The sequence below is a fragment of the Myiozetetes cayanensis genome, unplaced genomic scaffold, assembly GCF_022539395.1.
Source record: "Myiozetetes cayanensis isolate MyiCay16 unplaced genomic scaffold, myiCay2020 scf13, whole genome shotgun sequence".
Taxonomy (NCBI): Eukaryota; Metazoa; Chordata; class Aves; order Passeriformes; family Tyrannidae; genus Myiozetetes; species Myiozetetes cayanensis.
The window spans coordinates 13,887,950-13,913,846 of NW_026086937.1; the positions used below are offsets into that span (position 1 = coordinate 13,887,950).

General features: G+C 39.2%; 2 protein-coding genes across 2 annotated transcripts in view; one reads left to right on the plus strand and one right to left on the minus strand.

Moving 5' to 3' along the window:
- Positions 1 to 25,897, plus strand: part of PSMD1 (proteasome 26S subunit, non-ATPase 1) — a 73,058-nt gene that overhangs the window by 14,471 nt on the left and 32,690 nt on the right. Inside the window, exons 14-16 of the mRNA XM_050307845.1 lie at positions 233 to 429; positions 1,008 to 1,103; positions 1,664 to 1,728. Coding sequence (XP_050163802.1) covers positions 233 to 429; positions 1,008 to 1,103; positions 1,664 to 1,728 — 358 coding nt within the window. The remainder of the gene's footprint in view (positions 1 to 232; positions 430 to 1,007; positions 1,104 to 1,663; positions 1,729 to 25,897) is intronic.
- Positions 12,467 to 24,464, minus strand: HTR2B (5-hydroxytryptamine receptor 2B). Its single transcript, XM_050307866.1, has 3 exons — positions 22,611 to 24,464; positions 15,589 to 15,789; positions 12,467 to 13,627 (listed from the first exon to the last, which is right to left on the minus strand). The coding sequence occupies exons 1-3, from the start codon at positions 22,918 to 22,920 to the stop codon at positions 12,747 to 12,749; spliced, it is 1,392 nt and encodes a 463-aa protein (XP_050163823.1). The 5' UTR covers positions 22,921 to 24,464; the 3' UTR covers positions 12,467 to 12,746.

A 25,897-nucleotide genomic window follows, 5' to 3' on the forward strand; every position in this document is an offset into this window, starting at 1 on the left:
TCTCAGCATCTCTTGGCTCAAGGAACAGATAATTGAACTTGGTAGGGAAGAACACTAAATTGTGGCTGGCAGGTCATTACAAGCACATTTGACCATGAATAATGGAGGTGCTGGGCAAGGTGGTGTCCAGAAGCAATTGGTTGGCCTACATTTCATGGTTCTCTAGATACAATATTTACTACTTTTGGGAACAGAGTTGGTTTTGATTTTTTTGCTTTTCTGTACTTTGCAGGTGAGGCAGCTGGCCTAGCACTGGGGTTGGTTATGTTGGGATCTAAAAATGCCCAGGCTATTGAGGACATGGTCGGCTACGCGCAGGAAACCCAGCATGAAAAGATCCTGCGAGGCCTCGCCGTTGGGATTGCTCTGGTCATGTACGGGAGGATGGAGGAGGCAGATGCTCTCATTGAGAGTCTCTGCAGAGATAAGGCAAGTTGAGCTGGGACTCAGTCCCTGACTCTTTGTTACATGGGTGACCTTTCTCTCTGTTTGTGAAATCTCCAGCTACAGTGGGTTGGCTGTTCTGAATTTTAGAAGTTCTTACATAAGTCTGAAGTGGGGCTGTTTCACAAGTTACTTCATTTTGATGAAAAATACAAGAACAGCACAACCTAATTGTGTATTTCTTTAGCCTCATCCTTGGTCTTCATCATCCTGTGAGCAGCAGAAAGGAGATGTAATGGATAAAAATAGGTGAAGGTTCCTGTGGGTGGGTCATTCATGTAGTTGGCTCTAGTAGTGGTCAACAGCAGATAGCAAGTAAAAAGCAGAATGACACAGCTGCTATATACTCCTTGACAGCCTGTGGCATAGTAACTTTCTGTCCCCCTGAAACTGATAATAACAACCCTGCTTTGATGATTATCCCCTTACTTGTCTCAAATAAATAATTAAGCAGCGATGCCACCTGTTTCCAGATCCCAGGCCCAAGAGTAGAACAGATTTAAGGTCAGAATTACCATGTCACCATTTGGATGGATGTTAAATATCGATGCTTTCTCTTGCAGGATCCAATTCTCCGTCGTTCTGGCATGTACACTGTAGCTATGGCATACTGTGGCTCCGGGAACAACAAGGCCATCAGACGCCTACTGCATGTGGCTGTAAGTACTGTGGGCTTAGGAGCACTTAGGAGAAGCTGGTGGTGAGAAAGTAAGCACATCAGTTTGACAGGCTTTGTGTCTGCAGTGTTAATATTCTGGTCCAGATCAGAGATTGTGAAGTGATGAAAGATTTTCGTAGCACCATGAGTAGAAGAAAGCTTTTCACAGCACTATGAGTAGAACTAATAGGGCCTTCCAACAAAAGGGCAAGTAGACTTTCAGCAACAGAATATTCAGCCTGGTATCACAGAAAAGGAACTTATTAAAAAAATAAAATATGTACCTAAAATAGTTGGTAATGGGCTTGCAGTGAATAGTCTGTGTAACGATGGCCTGGAGAAAAAGACAATTTAATCTGTAAAAGATGAGACCTGTCTGCTCTTTAACTGGCTTGCAATCAGTGTGTGAACAAGGATGAGGCTGTTTCAGCTACGGCTGTACATGATTGTTAACTTTCTCTATAATCCTTTTTTCTTGAATAACTGCCACCTTGCCTGAAATGTTGCAGAGTCCTCAAATGTTTTAACTATACTATGAATGTCCTGTTTTCCCTTTTGTAGGTGAGTGATGTGAATGACGACGTGAGGCGGGCAGCTGTGGAGTCACTTGGTTTCATTCTGTTCAGGTACAGCATCTTCTTTGGTCACTTCTACAGCCTTCAATTTGATGTCTATTACTTTTTCAGGAAATGTGTGGTATTGTTTTCATAAAATGACTCAATTGCTAAGTTGAAAAGTTAAAAAAACTGAGAGAGAATAAAACTTGGTTCAGAATTAGAAGCCTTCCTTAATGTTCAGCAGATGCTTAATGAGTCTTTCTGTTGGTTTCCAGATTTTACAGCTTAATTGTCTGAACAGAGATGAAGTTGACAAATAGAATGAAAAATTAATATTTGTAGGATTGAGAGTTAATGAAAAATTAAATATATTGTGCTTACGCTAGACCTCCTGAAGGCAGCAGTACTCAGACAAATACATCTGCCTAATGACCATCTAAAATGTTCCTGAAGGTTGTGACTTAGGTAAAAAAAAACTGAAGAAGGGCATTGAAATAGTTTTTGCTTTGTAAGTATTCACTGTTACACCTTGACAGATTACTGGGATTACATTGTAATGTGAGCCCATCATGAAACAGTCACAATGTTTGCTTTGGTTTCTCAGTGAAATCTGTTGCTGAAGTGGTATTTTGTACTGCCCTACAGTTCCCTAGCTAAGGGGAGTTTGAGGTGGATTTTTTTTTTTTAATTGGATTGGAAAATTGGAAGGTTCTGCAAGGACTACACCTTCATCTGTTAATACAGATCTGTGTAATCCGAGCCCTGAGCCAAACTGCAGCCTTTGAGGGTGTCTGAGATGAGGTAGCGCAATACTTGGGTCCACGCTTGTAATTTACATTCACATTTTTGTGTTAGTGGCTGTCCTTAAAAGCAGGATGAGAGGTTCTTAAAGATGGGATTAAAATTCTGGGCTACTGATGTGAGCAGTCAATTTGTCATTACCCATTTGTTCCTCATGCAGAAGTGACTCTGTATCATCCCATTTTACCTGAAGGATATTCTGGCAGCAATTGGATGTGGTTTACAGACAGGATGGATTCTCTCTGTGGGCAGCAGGCGTCTCCCAAGTGCTTCTACTCTGTTGTTTCCAAAGAGCACAGCTTGTTTTGTGCTGCACAGCAATCTCTGCCTCTCCTGAAGCCAAGGGGTCTGTTTAACTGACTTCTGCATCTGTGTACAGAACGAAAATTCCATGCAGGCCTTCCATAATTTCAGGCATCTTTTTTCCAAACAGGTTGTGACAAAGCCCTTTTGATCTCAGATTTCAGTATAATTTTTCTTTTCAACAAATGCAAAACATAGTTGGACATCAGTAGCTCCTACCAAAATGAGAAGTTTTCAAGGCTCTGAGCTAGACCATTTACCATGTGCTGGCATCTGGTTGGAGCAACAAAGTTCAGGGACTGTTCCCTTCTTATCCAGCAAAGAGAAAATAAGTGGCATCATCTTTGACTCTTTCACCTGCTCTGCAGTGGTTAAGATATTATCCTGCCTCTTCCCTTCCCTTTCTGGAGAGGTGCAGTCCAACACCTACCTGTACAATAGGGAGGAGCATTTCCTTGTAAATTCCAGTGTTCACCTCACTTGGTAGCCAAGGACTAAAACTCTTTAGCTGATTATCACTGGCAAAAGCTTTGGCTCAGGCTATCGTAGTTGCCAACACTTTTCACTTGATGACTTTCACAACATACACAGCTCTGGAGGGATCCCTTGGCTTGTCTAGCCCAGACCCCTGCATTCCCATGCAACAACAGAAGGGATTTTCTGCTCAGACAGCCCCACAAATCACCCCTGGCATTACTCTCTCTAGTTGTAACCCAAAAGCAGTATTTCAGTTCCTGGAAAGAAGTGTCTCTTGGTGTAGGGCTCTGGGTGCTGGTTTTACAGTTATCTTTCCTGTTTGATGAAACTGCAAGTTGGTCCTAACTGTGCTCTGGCCCAGCTCAACACTGCAGGTGTGCAGAGAGGTAAAGAACAAGTGATGGGGAGTCAGATTTCTTTACTAAAATGACACTTCTTTCTCAGTACTGTTGTTTGTTGAAGTCTAACTGCATTTACTTGTCTTAAAGGCCCCTAATACAGCATTGAATACTATCAAGAGTCATTAATTGTCAGCTACTGGGTGTACAAAGCTTTTGAATGAAGTGTTTTGTGATGGGAGGTGAGCAGGTCTGTGACACAGTGGGCTAAGCCCCAGAAATTAATCTTGTCATAGGTGAAGGAACGTGGCTGAAGCTCCTGTGAGAGGAGTTCTCATTGAATTCTTTGTATGTGGTTACAGAAAGGGAACTGTGAAGTCAGGATTGAAATAAGAGAATAAATTTGTTTAATGCATTCCAAGTTTCTCTTGGGGAATTCATGGCTTTAGTGCAGGGTTGAACATGCTGGAGCTGTGAGTTCATCTGCTGGGTTGTACAGTACAGCAGCAGGAGTAGCTCAGACTTGTTCTTCTGTCTGTTCCTCCTATAGGAATAGTAAAATCCATGCAAGGGTGGAGGTTACCCAGTCAGAGAGTGGTAATTTCCTTAAAAGCACCATTGATTGAACATGACAGAACTACAGCCCACAAGCTCACTTTGTGTCACAAGTACCTAGCTTGTTTTCTCCTGTTATTACAACTATCTGTGAATAAATGTTCTTCCTCTTGGATTTGAACTAAAAGTGTTGTAAGCATCACAAACCCGCTATTTTTAGGTAATGCATTTGCATAGCAGAACATTCTGTAAGGCTTTTCTGTCCTTGTTTACTTCTGTGAGTCTTCCTTGCTAGCACATACATACAACCCTGTGTACATTCAAGAGCACATCTTGACTTTTATGGCCACAGTTAATGAAAACAGCATAATATCAGAGTAAAATGTGGTAGAACGTAACCCAATAAAACATGGCATTTAAATTTTAGAGCAACATGGTTTTACTTGAACTTAAAGATTAACTTTTTAATATTTTTTAAGCATGGAAATAATTTTTTCTTGTAGTTTTGAATTACTGGAAAAATCTGCTAAGGAATATGTGTGGCTTCTTCATTCAAAATTCATGAATCAGGGTTTAGATTGGATGTTCTAGTCCAGGTTCTTAAGTTTTACCTAAAAAGTGCAAGCTTATATTTTCTATTGTGTTATGAAGATACCAAATTACCCAGTTACAGCTTGGAGTAAGCATGAAAAGTTGATGAAATTCTTGCTTCTGCAACAGGATCAGTGGCTGTGTTTGCTCAGCAGTTCCTCTGGTACTTTGAGGGTGAGCCATGTAAGGAACACTTGATGTGCTCTGGGCATTGCTCAGAACATCAGTTATGCTGCAAGAGCTTAGAAGGGATTAGGAGAGCAGGGGTTTGTGCTACTGGACCAGTTACGCTCCGGGATGTTGGGTGCACACTTGCCTGGCTGTGGGAACGTCTCCAGGCAGGTCACCCAAGGCAGCAGAGCTGGGTCAATCATACTGCTTGAGCTTCAGAATACATTGCAGGGTCCTGTTCATATAGTACAAAAGTTCCTTCCTTGGCCTTTTTCTGGGCTCCCCAAAGCTTTCCAGGGTACCCTGTATGTAGAATTGAACCTTGACCAGCTGTGTTGTTGCTGCTCATTCTTGCTGTGAATTGTTTCGAAGCAGTCCATGGGTTCAGACTGGGGATGGAGAGCACAGCTTGCCAGCTGTAGGATTTGGTGTGGCTTTTTCCCCTCTTGGCTTAGTGCCAAACAAAAGTTAGGCACCAGTTATATTATATATTTCGCAACAGAATATTTTCATGCTGCTGTATTAAATTATTGGAAAAGACTCTGGTGCAAGGGAGTTGTTTCAGAACTGCCTCCTCCTTTCTTCCTCTTCCAAACTAACAACAGTCAAAATAGTGCAGCAAAAAGACCCCTGACTTTACATTTTCCCTCTTTTAAAAATGGCCACCTTTTACAGAAAACATGTTAAAGTAAAATGTTATTGTAAAATGGTAGAGAGGCATGAATAAAGCTTGAGATGTTTGGAGCTTGCAGAGTGGATGCAGGGCTATACTGTGAAACAGCAAGAAGAAAAGTGATGTATTGACTTGGCTGCTGTAATGTGTTTCTGTTTTCCCAGTCCTGATGCTTTTGCCAATGATCGTAGATGGCAAACTTACCTTATTGTTGATATTTATATATTGTTCCTTTTTTCTGCTGAAGTGGTTTATAAAATATTTATGGCTGTTGGAAAACAGCATTTAAGGTACTTGTGATTTCTGGTCAGCTTTTTTTTTAAGACTATTATGATGGGATGGAAAACATGATAAATATGTGTTTTGCTTTTTAGAAATGGAAACTATTTTTATCTTAATTTTTACCACTTTATATCATGAATTGATCTTTGTTGATATGACAGAGTGAGATGTGATTGGTTTATGTAGTCAGTTTTATTTTTATGTTATTAGAGCAGCATTGCAGTGTATCTAAACACTTTAGTTGATATACAAAATGAGGATGCAAATGTTTATTGTTATTGTAACTATTGTAACTATTAATGTAGGATAGAACAAATCTGATTTGTGAGAAAGCCTCAATGTGGGATGCAGCAGTTCTTCAAAGGATGAACTAAGAAGGTTTAATGCTCTCATAGGAGTTGTTAAGTCAAGGGGAATGAGAGTCATGGGGAAGTAGGACTTAAGTTGTAGGATGCTGCTTTTGCCATGGTGAAGTATTGTTGGGAAAAGGCTAAAGGCAGAAGAGGGAACAATGCAGCCTCTAGAGATTCCCAAAAGGAAGGTGTAGTCTCAACTGATAAGTGTAGACTACCCAAACAAGGAGAACTCTGCATGGCTTGTGTTCAGTTTTTTTCATTTTAGGATGATGCAAGTGAAATAGTAATGTTTCCTGCTTTTGTATTCTTTGTGTTTACATAGCCTTTGGTATTTTAACACTATATATTTTTTTTAAGACAAACAGATCAGATACTTGGATTTTATTCCAGGAAGACTTGGACAGTTTGTTTTCTTTAACTCCTCTGACCTACCTTTATCCAGAAGGCAGATGGCAAATGATCTGGGTAACTGAGTATGAGGCTGACAGTCACTCTACTGTGATCTGTACCAGTGACTTTTTCAGTGTTTTCATTGTGAAGAAGAGGAATTTGGTGAAACACACCTGCTTGGTAATTCTTGCATAGGAAAACTTAAAAGTGTTTTGTTTACTCTTCAACCCATTTTATCTTTGTCTTACTCAGTCTTCCTGGGAGAGGAGAATTAGGGCCCCTTTCAGTGAAAGGGAAGTAGCAGAATCTCATTATAATCAGAAGAAACCACAGACTTTCACTGAAGTCTTTCTGGTTTGAAAATGCCTTTTTTTGAAGGTCTGAAACTGGAAACAGAGCTGTGTTCCAAACTGGAACTTGGCATCTGGCAAAACGAATCAACTTCTAATGAGAATTGTATCTGTACAATCAGACTGTACAAATACATTCATTGTTTCAAGGAATACAGTATGACATCTTGCATTAGTTCTTTCCCTGCTATTGTTTTCTCCTTGTTTTAGACTATTTATATGCATGAGATTTTACTTACTTTGGAATGTAGGGCTCAGAGCCTTTTATCACTTGACAGCTTTTGAAAATCTCAGAAGTGTTTCAACTTCCTCCTATAAACTGGAATGTCTACACAGATAAGTAAATTAATGATTGGTGTAAACCTGACATAGTTCCTTCAGCCCAGCTTGTACCCTGCTGAAAACTCCAAAGTTACTCCTTCAGGAAGTTGCTTACTCCATAGGGCCTAAAATAGTGCCTGTAATAAGCCTATAAGCTTCTACATAAAGATTTCAGATCACTTAATCACAATGTGCACGAGAAGAGAGAGAGAAACTAATCTGGTATGTTCTCCCCCTCTAATTGCAGAAAAATATTTTCCTTCTCTAGGAGTGTACACACTAAGGTTTTCTGACTGGCTAACTGGATATATTAAGCACTGAGAATTATAAGTAGTTTGATTATCTGACCAACTCCTTGAATGTGCCTTAAAACTATTGTTCAGCAACTGAACTTTCAAATTAAGTAATCAAAAATGCTGAGATTCTTTGAGCCTTTAAATGAAACTGATGAATTTATTTTTATGGCAAAAACTTCCTGTTGGGTTTTTTAGGGAATATCGATGTGCATCTTGCAGAATAAAGGGCTCATTTGTTGTGTGGGGTTTAATGATTATGAAAATGAGTTGTCAGTACCTGTGTAGGGCATTTATAAAGAGGATCCTTTACAGAGCAAGAAGCTCCTAATTTTTAAGAGCATGATGTTGTTTTTCAGAGATTGGAAAGGACCTTGATACCTGGATGCAAGGAATCTGAGCTGTGGCATGTGTTGACATGAATTATTAAAAATAAGAGTAAAAATGGACACTTTAGCAAGCCATCTTTCCTATTTTTGTGCCTAGCTTCCCATTTTTAAATGAAAAGGCTTCCTCTCCTTCTCTGCAGGGTAAAACTCTTCTTTTTCCATTGGAGAAAACAGCGTGTCTCCTGGGAATGGGCACTGATGGTAAACACCATGGTGTCATGCCAAAGCAAAATGATGGGAGCTGCTTCTCTCCTGACTATTGTTTTTGCCATGTTAATGGTTGCCTGGAGAGGCAAAGGGGAAGTGAAACAACAAAAGAAGGCTTCTTAGCAGTTGTATGTAGACATCTTTATCAATATGAAGTAAGAAACCTAATGCTCCATGGTAATATTAAGTCAGTGATGAGAATTGGCCAGAACTCTGGGACTCCTGGCTCCAGCTTGGAAGGCAGGAAGCCAGAAGAGCTCTGGCAAGTGTTCTGCTCTCTGGGCTCCAGTGCCCCAGGTTGTTCAGTTGTGCCTTTACCAGGTTTATGGTCCTTACATTGCTTTGCTTTTTAAGTCTGAAGCAGCCTAGAAAAAGATTTAGGGGAGTAATGCCTTTGCTTTCTTATAGCAGGTTGCAGCAATATGGATTTTTCCACAATAGGAAAAGGGTGTAGAAAAACACTTTCTGTGAAACACACACAAAAAAATTGTACGTGCCTCTTGTGTGCTGGTGAACAGGTTTGGGGCATCAGTCTCTCTTCTCAGTGCCTTGGCTTCTGCTTAGCATTAGGGTTTTTAAATGTATTTACATTTGAAAATTGATACTAGTATGGCCTAATGTGATATGCTTAGGAAGAGTTTTACTCTTGGAGGATACAAGATAAGTGATTAATACGTTTTTCTAGATGCCTGTAAATTTTCTGATAGAATCTGAACTAAAGGCTTGCAGCTTACAGAACCGGAGATGGTTTAGAACTGGCTTCGTGAAATGCATTTGGTATCAGCTGTTGAGATTAGCTGAATTTCTTGCTAATCTGTTTCTCAGGGTGATTTAAAGGCTGGGATTTTATTTGGTTGGCTTTGCTTGTTTGTTTGTTTGTTTGTTGTTGGTTTGGTGAGGGTTTTGTGGTTTGTGGTTTTTTGTTGGTTTTTGGGTTTGTTTAGTTTTTTTAGGTAATCCTTTAATTTGCATTTCAAGCCACTTATTCTATTAGTCTTTGAACTCCATTATTTTCCTCTCTGCAAGACTGCTGAGTCCTTATGTCCATGACTGTGCTGTAATTTTTAATTACATAGAAAGCCAGAACATTGATTATCTCCTAATGTATTTTAAATAATTAAACAACAACAAAAACACAGTACTTGTCCACTGTTCTTCTAAATTGTGTTTCTTCCCATAGTGCTTGGATGTTACAGATCAGCTTTGACTTTTGTTTGTCTGGCTTTTCTGTAGTTTAAAAAAACCTTAAATATGCCAGATAAAAGTTTTTGTGGTAATGAGACAAGTTGATCAAGGTAACTGTGTAAGTTATGGAGTGTATAGAGGCCATAGAGCTGGCCAGGTGGTTGACTTGGCATGGGCCAGATTCTGAAAGAATTGGAAGCATTTTGCTCCAGGAAAAGGAATCCCTTTTTGTTTCTTTTGTGTTAAATGGGATGTACATGACCCCTTTCTCCTGTCAAAATGTCCTTGTGTTCTACTACCAAGTGACTGCAAAGATTTAATCACTTATTATTTAGGCTGCTGTCTTTGTGAAAGAAGCTGGAAGATACAAGAATACTCTCACTTCACAGCCAGTGTGTAAAAATATATTTTACAAATTTGTGTTACCTAAAGATGGTGCTTTAGTCCTAAGCCTCTTGCCTCACTTGTCGATACCACACCAAGTGTTGTCTTTGGTTACCATACAACAAACTTGTGCTTTCTTACAGTAGCTTGCAGTGACTCTCTGATCTTGTCTTGCTAATGAAGGTGATGTCTCTGCTCAGATCTGTTCTTGTAGAAACAGTTGCTAAAACAAGATCTCTGCCGTGCATTATGTTGTCCTTCTGTTTTGTAGTTGTGCATCTCTCATCATCTTTCTTTTTGCTCTGTCTTTCTGCTTTCCTGGGCCGTTATCTGAAGTCTCAGCTTATTTGCTTTGTCAGTAGACAAGCAATGTCTTCTTACACTTAATGTGTTAATTGGAATATTCTTGTTCTTGCTGATGTGTTTCTGTCTATTGAGAAGTTTCCTTTCTCTATAGGAAGTCTGGGTTTTTGATTAGTCACTTGTCCTTTTGCTTGAGGTTTATTGTTGCTGACTAAATTCAGTAACTGGAACACGTTGAGCTTCTATTTACAGTTACTAGAGTTGAGAAGATACATCTTTGTTGGGTGAGACTTCTTCAAGGTTTATTTCCTGTTCGTGGAGTCTAAGCACTGATTACAGAGGGTCCTTGAAATCGTTCTCTGTGGGACACTTAGGGCAAATTACTCCTCATGTAAGACAGATTGCAGACTGACAGGTGTACAAGAACAGGGTCAAACAGAAGAGAACTAAGTTACCACTTGTTTTTTTCTAGATGCTGTGTGGCAGCTGTGATGTTTCTTCTGGAGAGGGAAAACTTTAGTTGTTGCTGAAATTAGATGATTGTTGCCTGCTATATGAACATTTTTTGTTTAATTAATGTGGATTTTTTTAAGCATCAAGGGAATTTTCAAAGGTCACTTCTTGCTCTCTGACTGCTGGGCAATAACCCCTCAAGAACTGTACTGTAGCTGTTTACCTCTCGGTGTTACTCCTCAGGAAGGCTGGTTCCTGCATTGCAGATGGTGCTTTTAAGGCTTTTCCTGTGATCACTCTGTACATGGATGTGGTCGCACCTTTGCCTGGGCTCAGAGCACCTGCTCTAGGTTAAATAAAGCACTGGTCTGTGATGTTTTCAGCTATGTAGCTGGAAGTTTTGGAGGGTTTGGTGATTTTTTGATCCTACTCCTCCTCCCTGTTAGAGCTTCAAAGTAATCTAGGTCCTATTAAAGGCTTTTGATGCTCAAACATTTTTAAGAGTAGGTATCTTTCATAGCTATATCAGTCCATCAGTTCTGGTTTTTTACTACAGAATCCTCTTAAACAAATTTTGATTACCTAAAGAGGAGTGAGAGCAGTTAGAGCTTTTTCTGACTTAAATGGCTACTGACTATCACCCAAAAGGGGAGGAAGGAGACAACTTTTACTGTAAGTACCACAGATGTATTTTTAATGCTTTTTTCTGGAACTCTCTGGCAGTTGTTATGCTAGGCTCTGTTTGGAGCTTGCATGTTTTAAATTAAATATATAAAAATAGATGTTAGAAGGACACGTTATCTTTAGTACTTAGTGTTCTGCAGATGAAAAAAATCTAAGCCTTTTGCTGTACATAATTTTAGTGTGTAACTAAAGAATGCTGAAAACATGAAAAATGAAAACAAAACTCAAGCCGAAAATTTTACTGGAAATGGAAACTGTTGAAAAAATGGTGATCTGGGTGTTTGCTGTAAGAACTCCAGAATTTTGGGGAAATCCGATTTCCCAAAGAGCTTCAAAGTAATCTGGAACCGTCAGAAGCTTCTGATTTCCCAAGTGACAAACCTTGGTAGCCCCTAGAGGTTGTGAGAACCAATTCTTTCTATGAATGTTGTGCTCATATAGAAGTGTAGAGCATGTTGGAGAGCACGCGGGTTGGGACCTGTAATTCTGTGGTTTTATTCTGTGATTCTGTGGCTCCAATCTCACGCCAGTTAATCCAATTAAATAATTTTGAGCTAAGATAAACTGCAATGAACTGTTGTCTCTACTGTCTCTTAAAACACTTGCTCTTTTTTTCACTTGAAGTAGCTGTTCTATCTGTGATTTTTGTACTTTCTGTGAGCTACATTGAATGAGGGAAAGCTTTCGCTGTAGTTCCCATAGTCATAAAAAAGGAAGTTTGTTCATATAAGTTATAGGGATGTTCCAGGCACTGCCTGTCCTGTTTTACTGATGATCACTGATCATGTATCATCCTGGTTTTATTAAATATTTCATTTTCTTGGCATGAAAAGATAAAAGGGCAGTTTTCTGCAACAAATTTGACAATACTGGGCTTATGCATATGTGAGTATAATGGAGATGGAATTCAGGTGTGTGAGAGATTCTGCCTGTCCCCACAGTAAAGAGGTAATTTCTGCACATGCAATATTTAATCATACCTTGTGGAATGGGCACTCTGGAACAAGTGATTCTGCTTGTGGCTTACATACCCTGAGAGAACAAGAAAAGCTGGCATGTGGATACTCAGTCTCAGGAGAGGAATGTATCTGTAGGAGGGAATGCAGTGAGCTTGTGTGCTCTCTGTACAGAGATTTAAATTAAAACCAGCAATCTTGCATCCCCCTGCTACTTCCACTGTAGACCATCAAGCTACAGAGTTTTGTTTTCTTGCCAGAGTGAATGTTAAAGTAGTGTTTGTACAGAAATGCTTTTCTTATAAAGATGTGCTTTGAAGAGACTGAAGATGATGAGAACTGAAGTCACATACTCAAACTGATTTAGGTTTTATTTATTTCCCTCTTCCTTAGGCTACAGTTCTGCATGAGTCATTTTTCATGGAATGAAGTTGCAGTTGCCACCATGGCAACCGTGGAGTTGGGGTTAAAGTAGAGAAGTCTTTGGAGGAGAGGAATTAATATAAATTTATAAGATATTGCTTGCATAAATAACAGAAAACAGTAGTATTTATACCCTCTTACAGCACAGTTATCTAGAATAATACATACAGCAATGCTATACACAGACACGGCTGCAGTCTCACTATACGTAGCTGACTTGTTCTTCTGTTTTATCGACTTCGTTCTCGGTGAGCAGCAGGGTGTCCAGCAGAATGGCCGATGATGCCTGGATGGGTGAGCTCCTCAGCCTCATTGGGCTCTGGTACATAATGGGGTTAATCCCGTTTCTCATCCCATTCATGACGAAGAGCTTGGAATTTTCTGCCACAGAGCTTCTGAAAGAGATCCTGCTGGAGCGCTTCCGCAGGGCCTTGATAGGCTTTGTGGTCCGATAGTTGCAAGTGATATACCTGCTGAAAGCCTCCCTAAATGTTTTGTTGAAGAGTGTATATACAAGAGGGTTCACTCCTGAGGATACATATCCTATCCAAACAAATATCTCCAAAAGCTTTTGGAAAACCTCCTTGTTGCAGGAGTTGCACAGAACTGAACTTATGTTTGTTATGAAAAATGGACACCACATCAACAGGAAAAGAAAAAATACAATCCCCAGGACTTTTGATGCCCTTTGCTCGTTGGTTATGGTTTGCATGGACTTCCTCCCAATTGTAGATGTCCTGCAGAGAGGCATATCACTGGACAAGGTCTGGTCCTTCCTGGAGCCATTTAGCATGGCCACCTTCTCTGGTGAGGAGGCAGGTGTCGTGTCACGCTGGAACACTGTGGACACCGTTGACCAAGTGAAGCGCTGGGGCGGTTTGTTGATCAAATAGGCCTTCTTGCGCAGCACTTGGATTGTCAGAAAATAGGTGACGATCATGATAGCGAGGGGGATGAAGAACGCAGCCACTGAGCCGTACAGAATGAAGTCATGAAAGCGATCAGGCATCAGGACACACGTGATGTTTGTGGAGTTACTGTTTCCATCTTCGATGCCTCTGATAGGGACGGGGATTGCAATGCCTACAGGAGAAAAAACAAGTACTTCAGCGTATGGTAGTGGCTTGTGATCTCTTCATTGGGTCTGGAGCCTCGGGGTTTCTAAAGAAAGGTAATTCCTGAGCTCTGGAGCAAGCACTGGGTGACAGACGCCACGTGAGTTGCTGAGAGCATCACGTGGGTAATTGGGCAAACAGTACTTGTAAGACTTGGCAAGCTGAGCTTTAAGAGTGCCCTTTCTAAGGACATTGGGCCTAACCCTTAGCGATTGAGGAAGTGGTATAAAGTTGCCAACTTTTCAAGTGTAGAACATGTGAATTGCTTTCACTCTAGTTGTTAGAATTAGTATGGCTTTTTCCTCCAGTAAAATCTGTTTCCCTAATGCCATCTGCTATTTTTTTTTCTCCTCCAGGGTAACCTTTGCACTTTTTGAAAGGCAGTTTTGTAAATACATAAATCTTGTCTTTCCCTCTTAAATTGAGTGACTGGACACAGACAGCTGATTTTTTTTCACTCTGCTTGACTCTTTCATATATACAAGTAGTTAAATAGTTGCCAGAATTATGCAGTATGTGTTTGAGATGGATTTGTTGTTTAAAGTCTCCTGCATATTTAGGAGTGTTTAAATGAGGGTGGCTAGCTCTGTAATTCACCGCTCGTTTAAAAAAATGTTAGCAGTCTTGTCTTTTAAATGAATTTTTTATAACCACTAAATTACAGTCAGCACTTCATTTGCCAGCAGTCTGACATTACAACAAAAACAACAGGTTCCTTGCTGTCTGGTGAAGGTTATTTGTGCTGTTTTCTGATACCACTTAATGAGATCTAGGGATTTACTGTATTCCTCTGCTGCTCTGCTTACCGAAGTTGGTTGAAGGCAGTGAGAAAAATGGGTTACCCTTCAGCATCTTGATCCCTTTCTCAATTAGAGGCACACCTTCAGATACAGGAAACATTTAAAATGAGGATTGAACCAAATTAACCTTTGATTTGGAGAACCTGGCTCAGCTGCAGAGTGGTTTTGTGTTAGATAAAAAGAAATTGAAAAGTACAGCAGTGGTTAATGACAATAAGTCAGGCATTAAAAGGTCAACTCATAAGTGTCTTGTCATACTAAGTTTTCTTTTTTTCATTATTTTTTTTTAAAGTCAGAAATTTTGGGTTTAGGCACATTTGCCTCAGCAAAAAAGGTGGATGTACCTATTCTCTTATGCATCATTGGCCTTAATAATGAGAATAATTTTGTTTTCTCTTGCACACAGAGCATACAGCACTATAGCTGCCCGCAGAGTGCATTAAGTTATTTGAATTAAATGTTTTCACGTTTGGCAGATTTATTGTTTCAAGCATTAAAGACAGGTGAGGTGTTGCGTGCACATAACAGAGATGCTAATATCATAAAGGTTTATACATTGTTATCCTTTATATAAACTGTTGAATGTTTGTTGTTTGGGCTTTTTTTTTGGTTAGATAATAACCTTTCTATATGTTGTATTGGCAGTGGGGATGTTCCCAGCCACTGATTTAGCCTTCGGTCTTTGGTATAAGTAATTAAAACCTTTCTGTACTTGTTTCATGGGGCAATTGTAGGCACAGATTTTACCAGCATCTAATCAAGGCTTAAAACTGTGTTTGGGACAGAATATATCACCACAGGAACATGAATCTTGCTTTCCTGGGAGACCTGCTGTGGATGTGGATATGGTCTTCTGGTTTTGGAACTTTTAGGACCATGAAGAAAAGCGATGATCATCCTGACTCAATCCTTGGCCATTGAGTGGCAAGCCTTATAAGGTGCAGCAGTTCAGGCAGGTGTTTGTGATGTATCTGTGTATGATCCAAGAGGTGGATTTAGGCCAGCCTGGGTGTTGGGGTTTGCTAATCAATAACACTTGACTAAATTTTCCATTTTGCCCAGTTTTCACCTATTGCTTTAGACATGAAAAGCTTCTGTGTTCCTTTTCCAGTCTCCAGGTCTCACATACCTATTGAAATGAGCCAAACCACGATGATTTTGATGATTGTTGTAGCCCATGAGTTGTACTGACTAGCCTGGATTGGCTTTTTTATCGCAATGTAGCGGTCTAGTGAGATGGCACAGAGGTGCATGATGGAAGCTGTGGAAAAGAGGACATCAAGGAACAGCCAGACAGGACACAAGGCAGTTGGTAAAGGCCAGGTATTGTCTGAAAGAGAACAGAAAACTCATTAGAATCTGAGCTTTTTGAGAATTTTCAGTGTGTGATTTTCCTATGGCATCAGTGCCTTTGAGAAGTTCATAGGACTACAGGAACTGAGCTTTGTCACTGCCTCAGGTGGATTCTGTCTTACGTTTTAGTTAACTCTTAACTGCCAGGGTTGCTGCCGTTGTATTGATTGTATTGATCATCGTATTGCCTTTCCCTGTCTTTTTGTCCCTTTTAGATCAGAAGTTCTTTGTGGCAAGAACTCTGGATTAAAAAGTTTATGAAAAATGGGCCAGGACTGTTTAATTCTTGCCTGCCCGCTGCTAAGTGATTATTTTCAGCTGTTTCTCCTTGGTAGTCCTGTGATTCAAGGTTCTATTAAATGGAGAAGATAATGGGTCATAACCAGTGTATTAGTCAGTCATTGTAAAATCATGGCTGAACCTGAGCGGTGATTTTGAAGAGTCTGGTTCACACAGTTTTAAAATGAGTTTGCTGTGTCACTTGAGCAGATACAGTTGAGCACTAAAGTGGCAAAGCAGGGCTGTTCTGTCTCAGTAATGATTCATAAAAATTGAATGCTTTCATGAGAGTCCTTTTTTTTTCCTCCCCCAAGAGGCATGGCTTGGATTTTAGGTCTGGCATCCTGTTTCTTACGGTAGTTATCTGTCTTTAATGTTAATCTTTATAGCACACATAGGGTCTGTCAACTGCATTGTGTCCAAGGTAAAGGTTTCATAGTGTTCAGCTTTTCTAAAAGGATCATATTTTTGAGAGCTGTGTCTCCTCTGGTAATGTCTACAATACCAAATGAACTTAATGAAACTCTGATTTTTTATTTTTAATTGGTTTATTTTCACTCGTTTGTCTTGCAGTCCAATGATAGCAGTGTTCAGTTTGGTGTGCACTTAGTGTTGTGTGTCTATAGGGATGTTCTGTAGTCCTCAGGAACAGTATGTGAACAAGGAATTTTTTTCGGGTTTTAATGGTAGAAGTTGATCTACTAGACATATTCTCCTCCCTTATAAAATTCAACCATGCTCAGTCAGTGGGCACATTAATAGTATAGCCAGGGAAATCAGCTCTTTGTTGAATGATCATTAAGGGGGAAAAAAAGACATTTCTAATAGATTGATTTTAATTTCCTTGCTTGGAATAAATAGATCTGCGTGCTGAGAGTGCCAAATGAGCTGGACTTTTCTAATTTCCAGCCTTATCAATGTGGTAACATTGCAGTAGTTTGAGATTAAAACATTTTTTCTCAATGTGACTGATAGATAGATGTTATAATGATGTTACCTTGGCTTGAATTATAAGCTCCAGAGTACGGAAAATTTTGTAAAGACACACATAACAAGTACTTGTCTGCACTGTTACCTGTGCTGGGACACCTTCTGTGTTAAACAAAGGGAACAGATAGAAGGAGCCCTGAACTGATCCTCAGCCATCCCAAAGCATAGGACTTCACCTGAGGATGACGTAGGCAGTGAGGCAGAAGGTAAAGAGGCAGTCTGTTTTCAATTTCTTAACCAGGTAGATTTTAGTACCTACCATACCTGTTTCCTAAAAATAGATTTCGTAGTTGAAATTATGCTTCAGAAAAATTACTCTTGTCAGGCAGGAATGAGAAAGTGGTAATTAGTATATTAGGAAACGCTTACTCATTTTTAATTTTGGTGTCTGCACTTTGAGCTGGCAGTAAGGTGTGGTGCATTTCTGAAATGGATTTCCTTTAAAAAGGAAAGCCAAAATGTATTCTGGCTCATGTAACCAGCTCTAATAATAATAATAATAAAAAAAGAAACAGTTAAAAGAAATAACTGATTTGATGGGCTTGAAACATTTTTGCTCACTCCAGAAAATTAAGACAACTTCTTCTGACTTTGTGATGAAGGATTAGTTAAGATAAAATATGAACAATGGGAAGTGTGGTGTACAACTTGGAGGATGGCAGATAACACAGCTGGACTTCAAGTGAGCAGCTGATACTTCTTTTGGGGAGTACTTGCATGCCACTCCCTGGATTAAAACTGTTTTGTGTTCTGGAGAATCACATTGTGATAAATTCTTTCATTTTTTATTTAATTTACTGTTTGCAGAAGAAAACCCTCAAAAGCCTTGCAACAAAAGGCCCTTTTCCTTCATTTAAATATAATTCCATTTAAACACTGTTCTGATGCAAAGCAATCCTGTGTGTTTTTGAGTTGTAAGATCTTTTGTTAGTTGCCAAGTGCAACTGAACAGAGCAACCTTTATATTTTCTTTACTTTTGTCTAGTTTTGATCCAGGTGCTGAAGGCAGTAAGTTACCACATTCATGATTATGGCATTATGTCCTACTATATTTGCATGTATGAGATGTTTTTTTCCAAACAAAATCAAAGTAGACTTTAAATGCAGCAGCTGATAAGGGCTGATAAGTTCTGATAAAGACTGAAGATTATGGTTATTATTTAAATGAAACAAATATCATGAAACTGATACTTCAAAGTCCAGAAGAGTCACATATTTGTCTAGGATTCATTCTGAGGTGTACTTTGCTATAGCTTACTTTGATTTGTTGGTTACACCTGTGTTAGAAACTCTGTACCTGGTGTTTGAGGGACTGCTCTGGGCTGAGTTATTGTGCTTTCCTGGTGTTGGTGTCTATCACAATTGGCTTGGGAATGGGGAAAAGGTGGAATAATAATTTCCCTTTAGGACTCAGAAAGCATCTCTGACCCTTGAATGTGATGGTGACCTGCTTGGTTGTTGTCCTGATTTATAACTCAGAAGGTAAAATGAGTGTGTCCTGCCAAGAGGTGATGCAAAGCAGGTCATGCTTAGTTTGGACTGTTACAAGTTCTGATTCTCCTATTATAGATCCACATTGTCAGAGCAGACCAGAGCATTTACTGGGTTGACTGAGATTCTCCATCCCTGAGATTCTCTTTGGAACTGAAATGCTGATGTAAAGAAGCTAGGTAGGGGATTGGATTTTTTAAAACTTACTTTTAAATGCCTTGGTTACCCAGTAAATGTACCTGTCTGAAAACTTGCCTGGTTTCTCCAGTTATCAGGTGGTATAAGTTAAAAAGAAATTCTTTCTTTCTACAAACCTTGCCTCATATCCTCCAAGCACTTCAACAGTGCTGCCGTTGCAGATTTTCCTTATTTTGAGTCAAAACAAGATAGAATACATGCTCTAAGATTTGCCTTGCACCTTCAGAGAAGTAAGATGAGCTTTTACTGCAACTGTCTACCCTTGATTAATCTTTATTTAAGAAAAGCTTTATTTATAGGAAATACCTTAGAAATGTGTAATCCTTAAAACAAAGTACAGTGTAGAAGAGCTGTTCTTGTTGTAAGCCAAAAGGTTTTTGGAAAGCTTGAGAGAAAGCACTACTTGTGTACATGTATAAGCATGATTAAGAGAGCTCTTTAAATAGACTTAGAAACCGTTTGTTCTGCTGTAAGGGCTGCAGAAATGTGTTACCTGTAAAGAAAGGGCTGTGTTGCTGTTAGATAATAATGCTTTTGCTGAGATGGAAATGAATACTTTCAGCCACCAACTCATTTAATCCTAAACTTCAGCCTTCTCATCGGGGGGATGTGTGTCTGTAGCTGTGTGTGGTGTTCACACTCATGTCACTATTGGGCTCTGTGGGTTGCCAAGGCTTTGTGTCTCCAGGCTGGTCTCTAGTTTTTTTAATTTAACCAAAGTAATGCTTTGGGGTTTTTTAATTATACTTGCTTTCTGAGAAATAAACCTTTGTTTTCTTACTTACTGTCACTTATCTTTATATTTAGGATTTTGGATAGTAGCTGTTGATTAAAGTAGTTTCCTCTGGTAGTTTGCACAAGCAAGAAAGGAAGATTTGTGGTTGTGGTTCATCATCAGTAATGGGAGAAGATGAAGACAGCGATTGCTTGTGACAGATTAAAATAATGGTTTGCAGCCTAGGAAGAGCAGCATTACCTCCTGATTTTAAGTTGATGACTACCAGGAGTAGAGAATATATTTTAAAATACGGTACATGTACTATCTCCAAGTAATCGATTGCCCACCAAGCCATGGAAATCAGACTTCTTCCTGGTGCAGGCTTTGCAAATGGGAGCATTTCTCAAGTTTATTTGCTATTTTCACTATCCAGTGAATAGCAACATTTTTACTTTCCTTGTGTAATTCTGAGTGTTAGAAATTCGGGTAACTGTTTTGAAAGCTGGATTTCAGAGAATGAAATTATCTCCTAGTGGACCCTTTTTTTTTTTTTTTTTTTTTTTTTAGAAATGAGAAGAATTTAGCAAGGAATAAAAGCTATGAAATGTTTATGTATTCTGACACTTACGCTTCTAAATTAAAATTGCTGTGTGTGCTCGTACCAGAGTACATTTTGGTTGCTCTGCTGAGAATAAATAATGTGCCGAGCATGGCATTACACCTGGGAGTGAGTTACAGATTAATTTATTTACTTGTTTTTAAAAGGGTCAGCTCTTTGTTACAGGACAATGTATTTCTGAAGATTTTTTGGTAAGTGTATCGGTATCTGTAGCAGGTTTTGAACATCCTGTGACACATTAATTTGTGCAGTCAGGATCTTTGTGTGACTGCACTTTATTTCACACCTTTCCCCTCAAATATTCCCCACATAATTAGATATCAGTCCCAAATCGGAAGCATAATATTTGTACTCAGTATCTGGAAGCTGCACCCGGCTCTCTCATTATTGTGGAAACATTCCCGTGTGGAAGTGCCAGGAGGCTGGATTTAGTTTGCTGTCTGGCTATCAATGACTATTCTTTGTTCAAGTAGTTATCTGGCTAATGTAGCTTCAAGATTTAGACTTGCCATGTATTTAAAGGTCTGTTCTAGCTTCATTCCAGTAACTCCTCGTGTTTTGCTCACACTTTGAACTTCTATAAACACCTCGACATCTTCTGCCAGTCGGTGAAGAGGCAAAGCAGTTTTCTGGTTGCCTGCCAAAGGGAGACTTATATGTGAGAAATTTGAGTTTTAACCACTGTTATGTGGAAGGTGGGTTGCAGTCTTCATTAATTATAACTGATTTTACTACCTTCTGGTACATTTCCTGCATCATGAAAGATGTTTTTGTTTGACTTCTGAATTAAGATTCCTAGCGTACTTTAAACTGTTGTAACCAGGGCATAGCATTGGATTAACTGAGAGATTAAGGAGCAATAGTCTCTTTATAAAGTTGTAAAGAAAAGATTTTTTAGTCTAGCAGAAGAAAATAATTATATGTAAAAAAAAATCCAAACCATAAAAATTCCTCCACCACCAAAATAAGAACTCCACAAAATGCAGAATTTACCTTCCCTTTATGTTGATTGCAGGTCAATACTAGTACTTGTTATGGTTAGTAATTTTATTATTAACGAGACCTGTGGCAGGAATTAAGCAGTTACAGTATCTGTGTGTATGTAAATGCTTATCTGCTCCTTGCCTCCTCACACATACTTGACATACCAAGGTTTTCCATAAGTGACTGGTTTTTCTGAGTTAAAAGTCACTGTCCTGGTTATGTACATTCAGTTTTCTTTTTAGAAACTGCTGCTTGAAAAAACTATTTTACTATCTCAACACTGAATTCTGAGCTCCAATTTACATTTCTGTTTAGGGAGAAGCAGTCTGTATTTACAGAAATTAATTCTCAAGGCATTTAGTGATTTGTTAATAAACATTTGTTTATAAAGTGATAGCAGTTTTCTGCAGCAAACAAAAGCTACTGATGGCCTTTCTGAAATAAAGTTTATGATTGTGTTTGCTTGTTGCTCTGGCAACTCTTAGAGTCTAGCCTAGGAAAAATGAACTCCTGCAGCCTTTTGTTATCTAGGGCCCAGTGGTATCTATACCTTAAAGATAATGATGGAAATCTATAAGTGTATTGAAAAACCTATCTTATTGGGGTTTTTTTTCCATTTATGATATGAAAATAAACCATTTAAAATGTATTCTTAAAGAAACCTTAAGAGTAAAAGAGAGAGACTTTCCCATGGAGCTGCCTCTGATTAGTTGTCGGAAGCAATATCTGAAGTAAAGCTGGGCATGAGAGACTTCGGAAAAATCATTCTTGTTCTGTAAGGACTAGTGGGAAAGAAAATGACACACCCAGTGTATGTTTAGGTTAAAAAAACCCTATTTTATTTCATATGAAACAGACTAAATGACAAATCTGAATTTCAAACATTAGGTACATGGATTGAGGCTTCCTTGGCTTGACAGATGAGTTAATTCTTTGTGATGCTTTACAAACCTTCTGCTTTCCCAAGGGTGGGAGAAAATGGATTTCTCTGAAACTGGTACTGGTAAAGTTCACCTGATGGTGCCAGGGACCATCTCTGCTTATGGAGCTTGGAGTCAATACCCAGGTAAAATCAGGTGCCTGACTCCTAGAAAGTTCAAAACCTGTTCAGTGTCCTGAACAGATACTTAGTCTTAATTTCAAGTTTTTTAAGAGAAGACTGCCTGCAATTAGTATAATATCCACTACAACAAATACCAGCATTGTGCTGATGTTGTTAAAAATTATATTACACTGTACAAAATGTAATTTCCTGTGTCCAGCTCCTATTTAAATCTGTTCTAAGTCTTGGGTGATTTTTGAATGGTTTGTTTCAAAGGAAGGAATATGCACGGTGGTTCTGCTTCCCATAAAGATATTAAGCTCTATTAAGATGAGAGGGAGAAAAGATTTAGCAGCCCTCAAGCAAGTGATTTTTAAAATTGTAATGGTGGAAAGCAAACAGTTTTTCTGTTTAAATTAGACCTCCCCAAATTGCACCCCAAATGCAAACCTGATGAAACAAACATGCTGTACTTACCAAATAATATTATGAGGAGGGCAATGGGCATCACAAACAGACCCACGAGCAAATCTGCCACCGCCAAGGACGTCAAAAAGTAGTTGGTAGCATATTGCAACTTTTTCTCCAGGGACACGGCCAGTATGACAAGTATGTTCCCCCCAATGGTGGGGATTATCACCAGGAGGATCAGCAACGCTGCCCAGCGCACTTTGTTTCCTTGTTCGTCACTTAGGTCGTCCTGCTTGGGTGCTCCTGTTACTGAGAGAGCCGACAAAGATCCATTGCCAGCTCCAAACCCGTTCAAGAAATGTAAAGGATGGGACATTTTTGTGCCCAGCAGAACGCGTTCAGGAGCTGTGTTTTGCGCAGGAATTGTGTACGGTTGAAGAGTTCACTGTTCCTCTCTGGTCCAGGATGGTCCTGAAGAAAGGCCAGCATGGTCAGTATAGTGAACTGGTCATCTGCTATTTTCAGATACTGTGACCATATCCGAGCTGGTATCCAATTTTTTTATCCTGTGCCTTGCTGAGTGCAAAATAGGCTTAAAAATGAAAGTCCTGTCTTGTGTCCATCTCTGGTTGGTAGGGTTCTGTGGTCTGGTCTCCCCTTTATAGCGAGGTTCAAGTTTCAGAAGATTATAGGGAAAAATTCAGTAGCTGTGAAAAGCAAGCAGTGCATTAGCTTCCTTTTCTTTTTCTTTCTTTTTACAGCAGTAAAAAAGTGATAGAAGAATCTCAAAGCCAAACAGTGCTGTTTAGATGCAGTGTATGTAGGTTTGCTCTTTGTGAGTACAAACTGATGCAAAGGCAGATGCTCGAGTTGTGTGTTTGCAACTCCTCCTCTCCTGAGTGTCTTGTCTCCAGCAGCGTGTGCGTAGGCAGGCAGCAGTTCCCATATTTCCCCTTATTAAGAATCCTGTTTCTCCACAGAGGGTAACCCAAAAATACCTTCAGAAATTATGTATGAGATTTCCGTTTTAATCTCTACAGTTCCTAATTTATCAGGTGAGGGTCAGGAAGCTGCAGACAATAAAACACTGGTGACAGTCTCAAGGGGACCGTAAAGATTTATCGAACTGAGACATCTAAATTTACCCATTACTTGAAGGGGTGGGGGTGAGTAAAATGCTTGTTTTTGTAATCTGAGCAGGGCTTTTATTAAGCACAGCCTGTTCTCTTCCTTTCTCTTTCTTTCTTTCTCTGTCTCTTCTGTGTCTCTCTCAACTCTGCTAAAGACTTAAGACTTGCATTTCCCCCTTCAAGCAGAGACTCAAAACAGCTGCTCCAGCATTAAACTGAGCAAATTCTCAGTTACTGAGAAGATTTGAGTGTTGCAATATTCAGCTGAAGAAAACCTTACCTCATTCTCTTTTTAGCAGAGTTCACTTTGCATCCAGGAAGATCCTTGGTAATTTTCTTTTTCGTCACAGGGTGAATTTTGAGATTTTTCACTACTTTCTGGAAAACAAGTTGATCCTTGCTTTTTGCTGTTATAATATTTCTGAAGCTTATTTCTTCATGTGCTTTTGTTTAGCACTTATATTTCTTCTATCACCAAAATGAAGAGTTTGTATTTTGGAAAATTAGTATTTCTCACCAAGATATTTTCTCCAACTCTGAAATCGAGAGGAATCTTTCTTACCACATTTAAAAAAAGATAGAAATAAGGTTGTGTTCTTTTTTGCTGTTCTTTCTCTTCCATCCTTTGTTGATTTTACTTTAGTGATGAGCAGAGTCTGTGTGCAGTTTTCTCTTTGTTCCTAAGCAAAGCTCGCAGTTTTGTTGATTGACTCATTCCAGCGTATCCAGCTTGAAAAGCAGGGAAGTGAGTGAGTGGGGGGTTTGGCTGGAAAAAAGCCGGAGCGGGTTAATTGATTCAGTGCTCCAGTGCTATCATGTGTGCTCCGTGTGGCTGTTGTGTCTCTGCACCACAGTGCGTGTCTGTGTCTGTAGGTGTGTGTGCTGCTCACTCGCTGGGCTCTCTTGCTTTTTGGACAGATGAACAGTTAACCCTAAAAGGTTCTGCTGCCCTGTAAACACTCCAAGTTTTTTCTTACCTAATTTTGTAAAAGTATTGTCTAGAACACTGTTTTAAGCATGTGCACTGTTACTTTAAAACTTCCTTCATGCAGCTGCTTTTTATTATCTGGAGTGTTCTCGTTTGTTACCTTTCAACTTTCAGGCAGATCTGTGTATTGTCTCTATCATCATCTTACAGTTCTGCATTAAAATGGAAATAGAGTTCACTTCCAAGGACATTAGCTGCAAAATTGGATAATAATTCCTTTAGTTTAAGGCCAGAAGAGACCATGAGATCACGGTCTGCACCCCTGTATGACACCAGCCATTACATTCCATAAATTGCTAGTGCTCACCAGCCTTGAGCTGGAAATCAGGTCCTCAGTGAACTGTGAATCAAAAAATTCTTATCTTTAGGATGCAGTTACTGGGGGGCCAAAGAAAGAAAGCTGCTGCCAGAAATTAATAGAAATACTTTACTTGAAGTGTGTTCAGATAATACAAGAGATTTTTCAGTAGTTTTCACTTCCTTATTTTTCCTGTTTAAAGGAAACTTTGAATAAGATTACATGCTGTATTCATTTACAATTGACTGTTGATATTTTTATTATTCAGAGAAGTATATATTAGAAAAATAAGGATTAATCCAGCTGTGGTAGTTCTGTTTTCTTATCTGGCCACCTCACTGTTGTCACCCCTGACAGTACGGAGGGAGTAGAGCACATGAAAACATGTAAAAAGTGAAATGAGACAGGAAAATACCTTATTTGGCTAATGAGCATTTGGATTCAGATTTTCTTAAGCTCTGCTATGTCTAATCAACTTCTGGTTTATATTTTATAAATCTTAAAGGCTCTTCTGATTTTAATCTAACTGTACTTGAAATCTTTACCAAAATTTTCATTGTATTAAACACAGGCAGTGTTCACTCTTCCTGATTGTACAGATGAAGCTTTGTTTTGGTCATCGTTGTCACTTGAACTGGTTTTTTTACATTGTTGAAAGGTAGCTGGAATTATGGCCACTTGTGCAGCTGGAGCTATTGGCAGTGTATCTGAACAGTGTTCCAGAGTAAACCCTCCAAAGTATAGTAAAAGATTAATCATTTCTCTTCAGTAGGTGTATGTCACATGCAGATCTTCATGTCACATCTCTGAATTTAAAGAACACAAAAATTCTGTAGGAAAAAAAAAATAGATAATGCATCTATCGGGACCATCTGCTAATCATCAGCATCAGTTACTGCTGCAGGCCTGTGTCGGAGCTGAACCATTATATTGCAAG

Coding starts and splice junctions, on each gene's coding strand:
- HTR2B (XM_050307866.1), bottom strand. CDS start 22,920: ATGTCCCATCCTTTACATTTCTTGAACGGGTTTGGAGCTGGCAATGGA. Junction 15,790..22,610: donor CCTCCTCATAATATTATTTG/GTAAGTACAGCA, acceptor GTTCTCTTTCAG/ACAATACCTGGCCTTTACCA. Junction 13,628..15,588: donor GGTTTGGCTCATTTCAATAG/GTATGTGAGACC, acceptor TTTCTCCTGTAG/GCATTGCAATCCCCGTCCCT.